The 17,818-nt window shown below is 34.0% G+C and overlaps 1 protein-coding gene across 1 annotated transcript in view; it reads right to left on the minus strand.

Moving 5' to 3' along the window:
* Positions 1-17,818, minus strand: part of LOC121370814 (sentrin-specific protease 6-like) — a 47,929-nt gene that overhangs the window by 15,709 nt on the left and 14,402 nt on the right. Inside the window, exons 4-12 of the mRNA XM_041496294.1 lie at positions 17,416-17,581; positions 16,465-16,575; positions 14,794-14,861; positions 14,274-14,377; positions 12,263-12,665; positions 9,078-9,304; positions 7,971-8,166; positions 6,936-7,115; positions 2,150-2,498 (exon numbers count right to left, since the gene is read on the minus strand). Coding sequence (XP_041352228.1) covers positions 2,150-2,498; positions 6,936-7,115; positions 7,971-8,166; positions 9,078-9,304; positions 12,263-12,665; positions 14,274-14,377; positions 14,794-14,861; positions 16,465-16,575; positions 17,416-17,581 — 1,804 coding nt within the window. The remainder of the gene's footprint in view (positions 1-2,149; positions 2,499-6,935; positions 7,116-7,970; positions 8,167-9,077; positions 9,305-12,262; positions 12,666-14,273; positions 14,378-14,793; positions 14,862-16,464; positions 16,576-17,415; positions 17,582-17,818) is intronic.

Consider the following 17,818-nt stretch of genomic DNA (forward strand, 5'->3'; position numbering starts at 1 on the left):
CTGACAACTTCTACTCGTTCTTCTAAAGTTAAGGCATAACGCTTTTTCGGTGGCATTTTGTTTGACAGTTGGTTCATAAATAAATAACACAAAAATTAAATTTACTTTTGTTTAATTTGGATTTATTACTCAAGTGACATGTTTAACTCATTATTAGTGTTATGGTGCCCCTAATCAAATGGTACGGTACTGGGATTACATTGCAAACCACAAACAAAACAGTTTTGGTAAACAAAGGTCGTGATTTACCAAAGCATACAGGCTTAACTAAATTCATTAATGTTTGCTGCTTGGTGACCGTTAGATCAAGTTTGACTGTATATACACTAAAAATATATGTAAACATGTTCCAATAGTGTATTGTTTTTTTCTAAGGCATGCTAATGGTGGTGTGATCAGCTTCTGATGTTCACTGTTTCTAATGTTGACTGTTTCTGATGTTGATGACATTGCTTTTGATGTTTCAGTACCCAGTGTGCTGTGTTTTATCAAGACTCTTATTTTGAATTCATCCACCTCTTATCGCTACTTTTTTAATTCACATTTGGTTTTAACAAAAAAACAGAAGAAGAAAGAACTGAAGTGTGTATCAATTGTGTTTTTTTAATTTGATTCTGGTCTTTATCATTTCAAATTTTAAATTTCTAATATAAAAACTTTTAAAATATTAAAAGTGATGTATTTTATTGTTAGACAGTATATATTACATTATACAGTGACAACATATTAATTCCAAACCTGTTAGTTGCTGTTTTATTGGATTATAAACACAGCTGAAATCAGGGCAACCAAATTTTTGGAGGGGTAACCTCAATGTGAACCCATACCTATCCTCTGGGCAACCAACCAAAATCCTTAAAATTGAGCACTGAGTAACTACCATTTTTATACTTGACTCTGTGATGTAACTTGACTAGGCGATTCTACAAGTAGTTATATTAGACTATTGTAATTTATGGAAGTAATCAATTAAGATCATAGAGTATGTGTTTGTATTTTAAAATTGTGCACAAAAAGGCACTCGATATATGAGAAATGCAAGGAAAGAAATACTGATATGAATAAGTTTAGTCAACAAAATCAACAATGAAAAATGTCGACAAGATTCAGTATTTGCATCAAAAGCAGGTAACCAAAATTTGGTAATACAATAAACCTTATACCAACCAAGGCACTTCAAACACACCAAGTCTTATGATCCTATATAATATTAAGAGACATTTATTGGACAAATAAAAGTACAGTTTACCTAAAAGAAATTTAAAAAACATTATACTAATATTACAGGGATCATACATGGGAAAGGGGTGTTGGGTGGAATTTGGGAAAAATAATCGCCCTATACCATTGAAGTTTACCTTGTTTAAGTGTAAGAACGAAATCCACTTCAGATTCATTTTTTCTCAAAATTAAAATAATTAAATCACCAGTATTATGGTTACCACAGACAGACTGCAAGCATATGTTTTCCAAATGATCAAAGTAGAAATTCAATAAGAAAATATTATCAGCATAAAAGAAATCTAAATTGTTATGTATAAGTTTCAGGGAGAAGTGTTGCAAGATCAACCATTTTCTTTTTAAAAGTTGTTTAAAAATGATTATATTATAATATAATTATGAATACTACATTTTGTACATAATTTAAAGACATTTTGTGTAATTAATATATCGTTATTTTATTTGTTTTAATTTAATGCATTTATAAATTATTAATATTAATTCAGTAATTTTCCCCTTCTTTTTTTTTAATTACTATATGTTAATGATGCATTTTATAGGCCACAAATAAAAAAAATACTTTTGAGTACTTTTCTTTTTTGCCTATCTTTTCCCAAGTTATACATTCATGTTACAGTGAATGTCGTCACGTCTCCAAAATTTATTTTGAGAAAGAAATAACTACCTGTTTTGTCAGTCTACCTTAAACACTGTACTATAATCAGGGTATGCATGTTCTCCATTTCAGGTCCTCCTAGGAGAAGTCATAAAGCTCTATATTGTCATTCCTGTTAATGCTAGCCATTAAAAACATTTATTTTTTTATTTTTTAAATTCTGTCATCAAGTTTGATGAAAATACTAATAATTTTATGTTTAAAATATTTTCACGCTATTCGAAGTGTCATCTGAAGAAATGCTCAACTTACTTTTCTATTTTCCCACTGAATCCAATTCTGAGTGGAGACGCAGATCTTGAACGACATCCGTCTTCGCTCGTATCTTCGATGCTTGATAGCGTGGATGGAGAAGCTGCCAATCTTTCCTTTTCCTCTTCTTTTGCATTAATTGCACGATTGCAAAGGTTCTTGACATTGTCATTCACCTGAGGTGTAGTGGTTATCAACAACATCTGGGACTCGTCAGAGGTCATCTCGGAGAAAATATTCTTTTTGTTCTTTTTTATCATTGAATAGTGTTTAAAAAGCATACGTATAGCAGTTTTGTCACAGTCTTCCATTTTGTTGATTATTATAACAATGTACTTGATTTTGGGATCTGAACAAAAAAAAGAAAAAAGAATTCAGTGGAATTAAATGTCTCATCTACCATCAAATATTTCAGTGCAACTATGCAACTATAAACCAAGTTTCACAGACCTAGGAGTTTGTGAGAAACTGATCTAAACATGAAACTTTAATGTTAAACTTTAACCAAAAATTGGAGAAAAAAAGAAAGAAATGTTTTATTTAATGACACACTCAACACATTTCATTTACGGTAATATGATGTCAGATATATGGTTAAGGACCACACAAATATGGAGAGAGGAAACCCGCTGTCACCACTTCATGGTCTACTCTTTCCGATTAGCAGCAAGGGATCTTTTATATGCACCATCCCACATATTTTATATGCCAGTCGTGGTGCACAGGCTGGAACGCCCAAAATTGGACACCATAACCGCCATCAGAAAAGAAGTACAAAACCTCCCAACAATTTAGCAATGAATTCCAATTTTGCTTTATAACATCAAATATCATAACATTCGCAACTACTGAACATTAATTCAAATCTTACTTTTTTTTAATTTAATCTTTATTTTCAATCATATGGTGTTGAAAATGATGATGGTAATTGCTATGGATAAAAGTTTTAATATGTAATTGTAAACCACAAGCTCTAAATATAACTAGCATTTTGAGAGCATGTCCTCTACCTCAATGTCAGCCATCCACTACTAAGAATTTACTGACTGAATCGTTCAGGTTAAGTTTGAAAGGATTCTGTCATTTTGTGTTCGTAAGTTTTGTCTATATTCCTCGAGATTTTAACCAATTTTATCATTAAAAAATATACAATAGAAGTTAATTTGGCAGTCACAATAAAACATTTAATGAATTATGGATAAGTAAGAGAATACATGACGACCCTCATGGGTTAGTTTTCAAGAATCCACAGTTAACAATGTATTCTATATTATGTAATGGCCAAAATTATTTTACACCGTTTAACAAGCATTCTGATTGTACTGCTAAAGCAATACATATTTTCATATATCCTAAGTTAAAAATGAAAAAGAAGAAGACCCCCCCCCCAAAACCCCCCCCCCAACTATATGTGCAGCAGACGGATGGATGGTCGGACACACAGATAAAGATGAAACCTATAGTCCCCTCCGGTTCGATCGGTAGAGGACTAATAACTAGGGTCAGTGGCTTTAAAGGAGCTGAATCACGGATTTAAAGGGCCTTGTTTCTCTGAATATGCATTATAAATAAAACTTACATTCATTTGGAATACCAAACCTAGTTATTGTATGATCCAAAATATTTTAATTGAACTACGATCGAGGGAATTCCATGATATGCTCCATGAAAAAACAGAAAAACAGACTCGTAGTGATGAGGCTATATATACGTCAACCGTATATTGTATTTTTGGATTTTATATAAATGATCGCCGTGTACAGAGACTTGGCAAATGAGGGCTGGCTATATACATGGCAAATAATAAAAAATATATTATTTCATGACGAAAATAACTGTGAATACACTGAAATAAAATAATAAACAGTCGGAACATAAACTCACCATTTATTATTATTATTATTATTATTATTATTAGGTGCGTGTGCAAATTATTTTGACTGGTTCGCAAAGTGGTATTTCGGTTTTAATGTATAGCGTAAAAAAACAGTGTACTGTTGCATGTTTTGTCGTCCAAAGGTTGGCTAATTATTACTTAAAGGTAGGGTCAACTCAAACAATAGCCTTATGTGTTGGAAAGATGCATACCCAGACCACCAACACATACTGACACTTTAACAAATGAAAAACGCGTAATTTTAGAGTTAATAAAAAAACATGATTATTCCTGCTAACTGGGTGCAGCCATTTTGTTTCGTTTTTGTGACATCCGGTGGTATAGCTTGGGGTGAAGTGACGTCAGCTCCGTCCATCTCCTCTATGCACTTGTAAAACAACATAAATGACTTGATAGTATAATACACTATTTAAGTAAATATATTTCAATTTGCATCAATAGAACGAAATGGAGTTATAGTATTTTTCTTTTTAAAAAAATCCAAAGGAAAAATGCATATTATTAGGCCTATTGGTAGGGTACGTTCGAGCAAACACGACCACTCACGATACCCAAATGATACTTTTCTTTTCTTTGGGACGACGTAATTGGTCAGTTTTGTGATTTTAGATGGGAAAGTCTACTTAATCAAAGGTTTTACAGAATTACTTACAGTAATAAAGAAGGGCAGCTGATAATGCCCATTACGCTTGAAGGGGTATCTGTACGGTTACCACATAATACCCTGTGATCTTAATAAAAGAGGCACGTCTTTTTAGTGTGTCTAGACAAAGTGTCTGGGGACCGTCTAAACACACACCTGCCAACCTAAGAACCACAGGTACAGGCCACGGAAAGAAAAGACCAATTAACCAAGAAAACACTCCGATTATTATTTCAGTACATGGATTAATTTATGTACCAAACATAATACAGTTATTTCAACACTTTGACAATGGTGGTTTATTTTGTATTGAAAAATAATATATAATTAAATTGTTGCTGGCTTACTGGGATGGCTATTATTACAGAATATTGCGATGCATTCGCAAAAATCAGGTATGTTTTGTTTCTTCAGTTCGAAGACTAATTCCTGACGTGACACGTTAGGTATTACGTAACCACCAGCTTGCCAGAGGGCATATTCACCGGGATGGTACAAAATGGCTGCGCCCGTTATATATAATAGCTGTCACATTTAACCATTTTATTAATTAACTATACGATTATACTTGTTGATATTAAGCAATAATGTGCATTATATATCATTGAATATGCATACCAGGCCAAATGCCTTAATTGTCCCCTCCTTTAATCCAATTGAATCCAGTTCTACGTGCAGGGACAAGTTCAGCCTGCTGTTTGTGCGAGTGTGCACGCACGTTAATCTTGTATTTTTATAGCCAAAACTCCTCCAGATAAAACACTGCCCCTCCACCCCAAAAAGGTAGTAGTAGGCTAATAATAATAATAGTAGTAGTAGTAGTAATAATAGTAATAGGAATAATAATTGTGTATTATTATTATTATTATTACATGTATTATAATGTTGGTAAAATCATGTCGCGGTGGGGGCGGTTGTTACAAAAACATTATATAAATTTAGAGGGGGACCTGCGAGTGGTCTCAGCTTTAGTAGTAGCCTATTTTGAGTTTTATTGCCCCTTGCAATTTTGAGCATTTGAAATGTGACTAAATACAGACATATTTATTTATGGTAAAATTAACATTTTTTTTACAAAATTTACGTAAGCAGCCTCAAAATTGCAATCAGTGAAAAATTATTAAGTTCAAGCCCTGTTGTTAGTTTGTGTACTGTCCGTAGTTAGTTTTTCTTTCAGTTAATCTACCTTAGACGCTGATAATTTGTAATCATCATTATTATTATTTATTTATTATAATAAATTTTTTGTTAGTACTGTAAGGACAATATGACACTATTCATATATCTATGGAAAATGTACACAAAAGGGTCCGCTAAATTCATATACTCCCCACCCCCTCCCCTGTTCAGAAAATGCACTGTTCGTACAGTACTTAGTATGTATTCCTCCTGTTCCAGATGGTTCGGTAATATGGATCAATCAAATACATGTACTTATTTACCGCCTACATGTATATACATTTTTGCTGTGATTATAGCCAGCCCTCGTTAGTGGAGGCTATAGACGCGGTCTTCGTATATATAGTCACATCGTATATAAACACCGTCTAGTTCAGAGTATTCTTTAAAAATGTAACAATTCCTATCCCAAGTCAGCTGTTATGGCATATTTTGTATAATAATGAATTTGACAAGGTGAAAAATGACGATGTTTGTGATCCAGATGTTTAGAGTTTTTCGCGTTTAGAGTTTTACGTCTAACGATAAATTTACCTATAGATGCAAAGGCCCAACTAGTCAGGATTGTCGACGTTTAACATGCTTCTGTTACTAAAATAAATTAATGTATAAGCTTATTATCATTCAGTACATGTTTTTATTATTTTTTAATAACTTATTTTCAATGGTTTTTTTTTTCTATTTACCCTACGTCGCAGAGGACGGTCAAGCGTTCTCGTTACACGAGCTTGGTAAATCGTTTTGGCACTGCAGTTATTCAGGGAATGCCTGTCACGTGACTCAAAATAATACGTCACACCTCTGCTCTCCAAATAGCCGTTGTTTTTTCTCAGAATTATGGACCCTATCCATAATTCAATTATTTTTATAAAATATCAATAATAAGTGTGATATGGTGGTTATGTAGATGGTTCAATAAAGTACTTTTAGGTACAAATCAAATGTATATATTTTCATATAATACCTTGTTGGGTCAATAATTAGGTCAACCATCTGTGAGAGAGCGCGTTTAACTCTAGTCTGTAACAAAACTATGACCAGAAAGCAATCAACATAAAGACAATAACCTGAACTTTTGGGATCAAAGAATTCTTGCTTTCCCTTCTTCAGTTGCTTCCGTAGCTTTATGCCACAGGCAGGTGTTGTGATAAAAAACAGGAGTGGCAAAGGATGTCTCAAGTATCCCTGGCAACTTTCAATCTCATGAGCAGTCAGTTCTATCAGATAGTTCTCTTCGGTTGCTTCACCTGTAAGAAAGACATGAACGGCATAAAGGACAGGACTGTATGTCTAATAAACCCCAAGACTAGGGAAATTTAGCATTTTTCTGGGCAAAGACAAACTTTTAAATGGAAAATCGTTCCGACATATTGCATTCTTTGATCTTGTTCTTATTGCTTGAGATGTATAAAGTACTTGCTACTATGCATGGTTTATCTATCTTTTCCGTTATTTTATGCTACATAGTATGCTTAATGTGGGTTTAATACTCTGATCAAAGTACCCAAGGCAAATGCTCTTAACAACTGAGTTAGATTCCACCCGTAAAAAGGAAAGTGTATGCATTTACGTGACAAACAAGCATTTTGAGAGTACTGCTAAAGCAATACACGTCCCCTACCTGACCCAACAATGTTTTGTATCTCCTAAATTCAAGGGCCAAACATCTGTGAAAAGTTAGTAAATCACCATGTAAATGTAGTAAATGTGATAAGTAACAGTACATGATAAAGCTATATACAAAATTGCAGGTTAATATCTCAAGGCCTTCTGAAAAAAAAAAAAAGAGTCCAGAAACAAATTTTCATATCTCCTAAGTTCAAGGGCCATAACTCTGTCAAACATGGGTAAATCGACATGAGAGTCAAACTTGATCTGTAACAGTACATGATAAAGCTATACACAAAATTTCAGCTCAATATCTTAAAGCCTTCTGCAAAACACACCCAGAAAACATATGTGGGACAGATGGACAGATGGACGGATAGAGATAAAACCTATAGTCCCAGTAGGGAACTAAAAAAAAGCGTATGCACTTACGATGACAAAAAAGAAAAGTGTATGCACTTACGATGACAAAAAAGAAAAGTGTATGCACTTACATGACAAATTAAAGTGAATGGCTTTATCTGTCACCAAAATATTTTTTGCTGGGGTCAGTTTCAATGCTCCAATTCGCACACTGCGAGCATTCAGTGCCACTGTGGTACATTCCTCTTGTGTGCTATCACAAACAGGCATTTCTAATTCTTCCTCTATGTGTGCCGTCTTTTTTGATTTTTTAACAAGTCTTCCTTGCTGCATAAAAATAAAACAGAAAAAGAATTGAAAAAAGAACAGATAAAACAGATGATATCTTAGTACATTTAAACACACAGAATATCCCTTGCCATTTACAAGTAAATTAACAACAGAATATTTCTTAAAACTAAAACAAATGGCTCTTTATTCACAAAGACGTCCATACCATCAATTATAGGATGCTTTTGGATACTAATCTCAGAATACCAGTTAAAGAATTACCATAATCACATTTTTATCTAAAAAGATATTCAACTCATTCCAGTTTAGGAGTAGCTTTCACAGTAAACTATTTTCATATGAGTTTTTACTTACCTGTATATATAATAGCCAGCTGTCCATAATGGCCACTTTTACAAGGTCCCTTGAGTGGCCATTATGTGGTGTATGGTGTATGGTGTGTGTATGTGTGTGTGTGTGTGTGTGTGTGTGTGTTTAATATCTAGCATTTCCAGTGCAAATTAATTGAGGTCTACGTTTATTGACATTTAAGCAAACTTACTACGATGACACTTCATAACTGATGTATGCACTCATTGTTATTGAACAAAAACGTTTCAATAGCAACTTTACACTGCAATCTGTCCAGCGTTTAGAAAATAAAATAATGTTAAGCACTAGTTTATTATTATGTAATGATATCCAAAATGATGTCATTCATGTTTAACATCATTTCCATTCAAAAAGAAACCTCGCCACATATTCTTATTCTTATACATATATTCACAATCAAGATGATGTGTGTTTTAACAATTGTTTTATGAATTAACTTAACGTTGTTTGTTTGTTTACAAACATACCCCAACATGCGCAGACTTTTGTGCCATGCAGACTAATGTGACATGAGTGTATATATTTAAAAATTGCCTCCAACTCAAACACTAGATCAATTCTGGACCATCTCTTACCTCATCTTCCATTCTGCCTCGTCTGGAGACTGGCTGTTTTTTCGGAACTTCCACAGAAAAGAGAGGAAGGTCATCTTCAGCTTTCTCTTCAGGCTTGGCTGGTGCTGCCTCGGCTTCTGCGTGCGCATCAGTATGAGACTGACCCAACACAGGAGCAACAAGAGCAAAGTTTTTCGCCTGGGAAGAGTTCGAGTCTGTTTCTTCATCAGATGAAATAGTCACAGTTTCTGAAAAGCAAGAGACTCATAAAAAAAAAAGTAATAAAATAAATAAAAAACGAATCCAGTAGCTTGAGCTAAGAATAATACTAGTTAGTAAATGTAATGTCATTTCTTGACCATGAGATTCCATGGGCTGATTAGATTAATAGACTCCATCATATGTTGTCATGTGGGATAGAAAAAGTACACCCGAGGTGGTGGAAATTTCAACAGGACGAGGCTTGTCGAGTCCCAGGGTCGAAATTTCCACCACCAAGGGTGTACATTTTCTATCCCACATGACCACATATGATGGAGTCTTTTTCTCTCATTCATTCAATAAAAAACCCCATTATTTTATAGGATCAAAGAAAGATGGCTGAAAAAGTAACTTCTTTATTTGACCATTTTATCAGAAATAAACTACCCTATCATATTTGTCGCATCTGTTTCATGTGTTAAATATAATTTAACACTACAAATTAACAAGAAAGCTTTTATAATGAAGGTTTTAATAACAAAATATTGATCTAAAACTAACCAACTCGCATTAATATGACGTCATATATTATACTCCCCATGTTAAACGCAATGACGTCATAGCCTATGCAAGACAGATTTATTCCATATGGGCCGATGTCATGGAATGGGTCTGTCTTGCATAGCTAGGGATGGGGGAAAAAAAAGAGGTTAACAACATCTCAGCATATTTTTGGCCATGATATTTTATGTAAACTGATGTTATGTTTGCATGTCGGCTTTGCAATTGTGCCACTCAGTTATCAATCTAATTAAAATTAGCTCCACTATTACATGTGGATCTAACAGCAGCCAGTTGGAGCTCATGTCCACCAATCAAAACCTTACTTGCAGAATCATGCCAGTGATTTAAATTAATTTGAAAACATTCCGAATTATCCTGAGGGTATACAACATGTTTTGTGTGAATTACAAATGACTTAAAACATGTTTTATTTTATAAAATAAATAATTTGTAATGTAAAACTGAAGACTGATTTAGTTTTTAGGGTTTTTTTAATAAATAAATAATTTGTAATGTAAAATTGAAGACTGATAACCCACCCAGTACAGGTTGGTATGGTTCGCTGTACTGCAGCCACTAAAATAGACTCGCCCGATATTTTTAGAATTTGTATGCTCCCAAATAACGTTATTAAAGGCGAAATGTGATTGGTCAATATTTAAATTATTATTTACAGACGAAATGTTACTTGGACATTGGAGACTACGCAGTGTTGTTAGCAATCTGATTAAAATTAGTTCTACTGGTCTAAATAAGGCATTCATAATTCACATGAAACATGTCGTATACCCTCAGGATAATTCGGAATGTTTTCAAATTATTTTCAAATCACTGGCATGATTCTGCAAGTACGGTTTTGATTGGTGGACATGAGCTCCAACTGGCTGCTGTTAGATCCACATATAATAGTGGAGCTAATTTTAATTAGATTGCTCAGTTATGTGATGAACAAATTGTTTTACAAAGTTTTTTTTTTTTAGAAGTCGCAGACCCTTGTTTCAACCTGAGATAATGGATGCTAAGTTTAGTAAATCTACAAATCTGTAACACATCTGTATAAAATTACAATTGATTGAAATTATAGTCTGTGATGTTGAAATTAAAATTAGCAAATTTCAAAAGACAACTAATTTCAAGTTTGATGTAACTGACAACGTTAAACATTATGTAACCGATGAATTGTCGTTTTATGTAACCTAGATGAAAATCATGTGAACTGACTTCTGGTTAACTACATTTTAAAAATATCCAATGAATTTTAAACTATGGCTGTATGGTATTTTGGCACTTGCTCAGACAAGTTAATGAGGAAACCTACTTTATCTGAAAAGCAGCAAGGGATCTTTAATATACAATATACATAAAAAAGAGGTAATTTTGTTTGCACTTCAGATCAAATCCAGTCAACTTTAAGAAAATCATGACATCGAAGGCAAGCAGTCTATTCATGAATGAATGAATGAATGAATGAATGTTTAATGACACCCCAGGACGATAAATACATCGGCTATTGGGTGTCAAACTATGGTAAAGAATGAATGAATGTTTAACGACACCCCAGCATGAAAAATACATCGGCTATTGGGTGTCAAACTATGGTAATGGAAACAAATAAGGTGATGATCAACATCAACAGAAAAATTCAAGATATAAATAAAAACAGTGTAAAGAACAGTGCAAAAATACAAATACAAATATCACAGATAGATACTGACTTTTACTCTAAACTTCAATTTGTGCTGTATTGGCCATTCTCAAAGAGAATGTTACACCCCTGCACCACAGTGAGATCTATTCACAAAGCTAGATCCCACCCACAATAGACTGGTTAACTTCAAACCAGAACATCGCAACAATGATAAACATTACATAAAATATATTCTACAGAAGCATGTACTGAGGTACAAAATGTTTTGCTTGTTACCTGGAACAATCCTGAACAGGACAGATATTTTCAAAGCTATCTTACTACTTTGATATTGCAAGAATGTTGTTTGGCATTCAATAGTCACCGATTAATTACACAATGTGCACTAGTAACCTCTCAGGGCTAGCTCTGGGTGTGTAGAAAATGTCACCAAATTATTTATTAAATTTCAAAAATTGCAGAAACCCACCATTATTTTTACCAAAATATCAATTATTACATGAAATTCTTTCGCCAAATTAAAATAAAATTCGCCAGTTGTTTAAAATTCACAATTGGCAAATTTGTCGAGTGCCAGAGCTAGCCCTGCCTCTGTGATTAAGAAAATGTCTGTGGCAAAAAATATGCCATGGAAAAAATTTGAATATATTCCACAGTAAAATAAAAAAGTGTTATGGAGCATTAAAAACTCCAAGGAACTGCCGACTGCAATTGCAAGGGTTGCACTAATGGTGTCGTGTGAAACTAAACTTTATTTTATTTTGGCAAAATAACATTATACATCGGATTTTACCTGGGACTAGAGATTTGGATTTCTTTGCTCTCGGCTTGGTTGGCTTCATTTTGTTTTGTGCTAGCTTCCGTCCAGGTTTTCCTTTGATCACAGAGCTGATGCCTTTAGTGTTCAAACCTACAGGTGAATCTTCTTCGACTTGGGGTCCACCTGGAGGTGGCTTCACACTATCTTCATTCTTGTAAGGCATATCTTGCTCACTGACCACCTTCCCGTAAAATGACTTCTTGTCAATTGTCACATTACTGCTTCCCCCACTCTGACTTATGTTGCCAGTTTTTGTCTTTTTTAACAATGTCGTAAGTTTTGCATCCTCTGGAAGCCTTCGAAAACACCGCTCACATTTGTCTAAATCGATGCTGGTATATCCACAAAATTTACACACTGCCAACAGTTCCTCTCCCTGAAATGAAACAAGCATTCTGTAAGTACTGCTAAAGCAATACATGTCCCCTACGGAACCCCCAAATTTTTCGTATCTCCTATGTTCAAGGGCCATAACTCTGGGTATATGGCCTTGAAATTCAGACTTGATCTGTAACAGTATGTGATACACAACATTTCAGCCCAATTTCGTGAGCCATTTAAAAAAAGTCAGGAAAACTAATTTTTGTATCTCCTAAATTCTCGGGACATAACTCTGCCAAAAATGGGTAAATCACCATGAAGGTCAAAGTTATCTGTAACAGTACATAACAAAGCTATATACAAAATTTCGGCTCAATATCTTGAAGCATTGTGAAAAACCCATCTGAAAAACTATGTGTGGGATAGACGGAGACACAAACAGACGGAAGGATGTAGATGAAACCTAGTCCCCTCCGGATGAGCTGGTAAAAAGTTTAATTACCAGCCTCAATAGCACAGCAGTTAAGTCATCGGCTTTAAGATTGTAAGTGTTGAGTTCACATTTATATTTATATTATTAAAATGACAATTTACTTACATTTTCTGGCTTAGAATATGAATATTTTTATAATCCATACATTTCTGGACATCGTAATATTTTGTAGTATCTCAGTATCGCTTTATGTCTAAAACAATTCCAAATCATGATGCTATAAAAAATTTCAACGACCAAACGAAATTTGAAATAATTCAGTCAAAGGCCATTCCAAATTTTCATCTGTATAATCTTTATATTTGAAACATGTTACATTAAAAAACCCACCCCAAAAGCAGGATGAGTTTATTTTGTTGAAGAACAAACATAAGTATTCTAGGGCTGAAAACTCAGGACAGTCCCTTTAACAGTGTAATGTTTCGGTAATATTCAATAAATAAATATTGGAACTCTATACTCAATGGCTTTTAGTTATTTTCTCCAACAAACAAAACAATTCTAACAATGGTTAATTAGCAAGAGACTGCATAGTGACCTACTCACCCTGGTGCTTCAACATATGAATGAATGAATGTTTAACGACACCCCATCACAAATATACATCGGCTATTGGGTGTCAAACAATCAACCTATGAAGTTAAAACTTAAAATAAATTGGTGTTGTAAGACACAAAAAAGGTCATTACGACATCAATATTTGATATTCAAAAAGAAAATTCTGCAACTATATGGATGGAGTCACAAACAGAGACTCCACAAGTCCAAAATATTGGACTCGAGTACTCGAGTGTCAAACTCGACCAAGACCAGAGTACTAGACACTTACACTGGATGATACTAAGAAGAAGGAATAAAGAAAAATCTTAATTCCAGCACTGAATATGGATGCCAACTCATGCCACTGCATTGCATTCCACATATTCGACTTTTGATTTCCCTTCATATTTCATAGCCCTATAATGTAACTGGCAGCAAGTATATGGCAAAATGACGTAAAAAGTATAAATGAGAGTGCTCTTCCTGTAAACAGACTTGAGTCTTGCCGTGACAGAACTCGTGGACACCCTAGTCACAAAATGTATGAATAATCAACAGTAAAGTGGAGAAAACAAACCATTAGTACATGATAGGTTTTGCTGTAAATAAAATATTTAAATATTTAATTACATTTGATGTAAAGCGCTTTCTTGGCGGTTTTGGAGGAATTTTTTCTTCTGCAGCTTGTGCCTCAGACATATCGTTATTGCTTTGATCTTGAAACGAGTTTATACCTGTAAATTAAAAATGTAAAGTATGAAAAAGAGTTTAAATCAAAAATCTAAATTTTATGAACTGTTTTTATTGAAGAGATTTTTATGTAGAAGATGATTATGGAACTCTTTTGAAAGCAATGATACCTGGTAAAATATTGTTATGCTATAACAAATAGCCTTCTTATGACTTGTATTATTCCATTTATACATTAGATTTTTTTTTTTAAATATACAAAGTAGTATTTGAAATTATTTCATTTTTGTTTATATTTGTATTACAATAAACAGTTTTAAACATATTGAAAATATACAGATGATGTCATTTTCAGTTTATATATTAAAAATTAAACCATCAATGGTAAAAGCTTAAATAAAATCTGTACAAATAAAAGTACTAAATAGCTGAATACAAAAAGCCCAAAACGTGGCTAAACCTTTGGAAACTGGAACTGTAGATGTAGAACCTGTAGCCAATTTTTCTCTTTCTGGATGTAGTGGTCTTCTAAAATAAAACAAGAAACCAAAATAAGATCAAAATATTGTTACAGACATGTACAATCATATTATTATTAAACTGTTCGTATGGGAAGAGATTACAAAACATTAGAAAAACAAAGAAAGTTCCGTTTCTTTCATGGCCAACAGCTGGGCAGTGTATTAACAGGAATGTGGTTTTTTAAAAATGGTATGTACTAGTTATAGCAATCAGAAATGTTATTTGAAACAGACACATGTGTCCAAACTCACTCAGCCCCTGCTCCAATCAATTACACTCTTTTAAATATAATTTCTGAAGGACCATGAACCAACCCCACCTAAAACCTTTGCTCGCCAGTCTAGACTCCCCTTGCACAATTTCCTGTATATCAGCAGGGCTTCTAGAATTTTTATAAAATTCACTAGCCATGGGATCAGTGATTTTAAAAATGTACTAGCCACGATTAAAAATTTACTAGCCCTACTTTACTAAAGTTAATACAATTTTACTAAATAATCTTAATAATAAGATATGTCACCTAAAGGGGGAGACAGAGCTTAAAAACACTGACATCGTGGGGTTGGGGTGGGGGCAGGATATTCATATTTACAAAATTGACATAACTGCAACATCATCTTTTTGTTTCACTAGGCATCGGGCATGGCAATAGTAGTTATATACTAGCCCAGCATTGAATATCACAAGCCATGGGAGTGGGGTTACCATAATCTAGAAGCCCTGATACCAGGCCCTAATCTTGCCAATGAAATGAGAATTTTTTTTCGCCGAAAGTCAGCTCACGTTGCCAAGTTATTAGCAGTATTGAGAAGTTGAAGTCGCCGTAATATTCTGGACCTAATGCGATTTCAAAAACAAAATCACACAACAGATGTCAAGACCCCCAACTTGTTTATTGTCATCTAGCTCACTTGGCACCTTGTCACCGTATGTTGGACAGTGTTTTTACTTTGGCACCAGACTGTATCCTCGAGTAATAGTGAACTGGCCTATTAACGGGAAATGGTTTCTGCGCACCTGCACTAATGTACGATTGATTTGATGCAATGTTTTACCGTGTTCAATTTATTATCAAAATCAACCAACAAATGTTAATAATAATGCCAGTTTATGTTGTGAAGAGATTAAATACATGTCGTAGTCTAATGTTGACATTCTTAAGATACACCCGTAAGCCGGGCTATTGTTTTTCAAAGTGACACGTTTCGTGCTGTGTGCTGTGACCAGTCAAGCATTGTTAATCCTCGGCCACATTCATTTCAGTAATGCCAGAAAATACTAATTTATACTTTAATTTTAACATAATGGCATAGTATCAACTACTTAATAATACCACATTTTTAATAAAACATACAACTGTTTAGTTTAAATTTTATTACTGTAAATAGTATTTTATATGGAAAAATTACGATTAGAACAGAGTGCGAAATGTTGCAAAATGTACCGATAAATGTTCACTTCACCTATTTTTATTAAACTTCTCTCCTTTCTTCTGTGAAGGAAGAAGTCACTTCTCCTACTTTTTCAATTCTAGATTAAGGCCTAGTATACATGCCTGAGAAATCAACAGTAAAATAGTTTTACGGATGGGAAAGAGAAATACACAAACCGAGTCAGTGGTGAAGCATGTTGCCATATCCGACCATTGGGCAACAACACTTCAGATCCCTCTTCTGCTTTGTCACAATAATTGGCAGGTCGCAGCATTGGAGCCTTACTTCTACAATAGAAATGTTTGGGTTTTTGGGTAGTTTAAAAAAACAAACACCTCCGTAAAACAATTTGTTAGGTATATAAGCAGAGCTCACTGGAACTTTTTTTTTTTTAAGCCAACTTTGAGTTGTGTAGAGCATTCCTTTAAAAAGAATCTAAAAAGTGGCTAATTTAAACAAGAGTTTATAAGTCAAATATCAAATGATATAACACTTAGTATAACAATCAGCATATGCGACCATTTTTTTCATTTGGCAACTAAAACATTTCATATTATCTATATAAAAATACAAGTAGGTGCCATCTGGCTCCTAGGTGGAAAAGTTCATGTAGATGCTTGACAATTAGTGATATATCTTGTGCAATACATTCTCAAAAAAATTAGGTTATGTAGGTATTTTTCCCCTTATTTTTATGAATTGTTTTAGATATAGATATGCTTACTGAGTGTAGATGTTTAGTAAAGTAGTAATATGTTGGCAGTTGAAACCAGTAGACCTACATCATACAAATAAAACCATACCAAAAAGATTTTGTGTAACAACACCACAAGAGCACATCAGCTATTGGATGTCAAACATTTGGTAATTTTGATATATAGTCTTAGAAAGGAAACCTGCTAGATTTTCCCATTAGCAGCAACGGATCTTTTATATGCACCATCCCAAAGACTGGATAGCACATACTACGGCCTTTGATATACAAGTCGTGGTGCACTGGCTGGAATGAGAAATAGCCCAATGGGCCCACCGACGAGGATCGATCCCAGACCAACTGTGCATCAAGTGAGTGCTCTACTACTGGGTTACGTTCTACCCAAAAACCATACAAGTGCAGAAAAACCAACCTTGGTCCTTGTCTACGCTGATCACCAGAAGAGGAAGTCTGGTGCATTCCTGTTGCGTTTCCTTTCAAAGGACGACCCCTGCTATTATTTTTTGCTCCACCACCTAACATAGACTCTCTGTTTTCTCCAAACATAGAAAGGTGCGGATCCAATGGATTCTGGACAACTGTAGTTACAAGATAGTATCATTTATTAAGTTGTTAGCATAAATTCTAAGAGTATATCAACTAGTATGTACGGCAAAAAAACAAAAATACATTTACTGATTTGGTTATTTTAAAAAACAAAAACGAAAAGAGAAAAAGAGGCACCAATAGTTTGTTGTGACAGTATTTTAGCCATTTGGCCAAATATATCTGTGTTTAGACATTATTATTGAATAAGATTGGATTGAATAAGATAA

This window comes from Gigantopelta aegis, chromosome 4 (genome assembly GCF_016097555.1).
Source record: "Gigantopelta aegis isolate Gae_Host chromosome 4, Gae_host_genome, whole genome shotgun sequence".
NCBI lineage: Eukaryota > Metazoa > Mollusca > Gastropoda > Neomphalida > Peltospiridae > Gigantopelta > Gigantopelta aegis.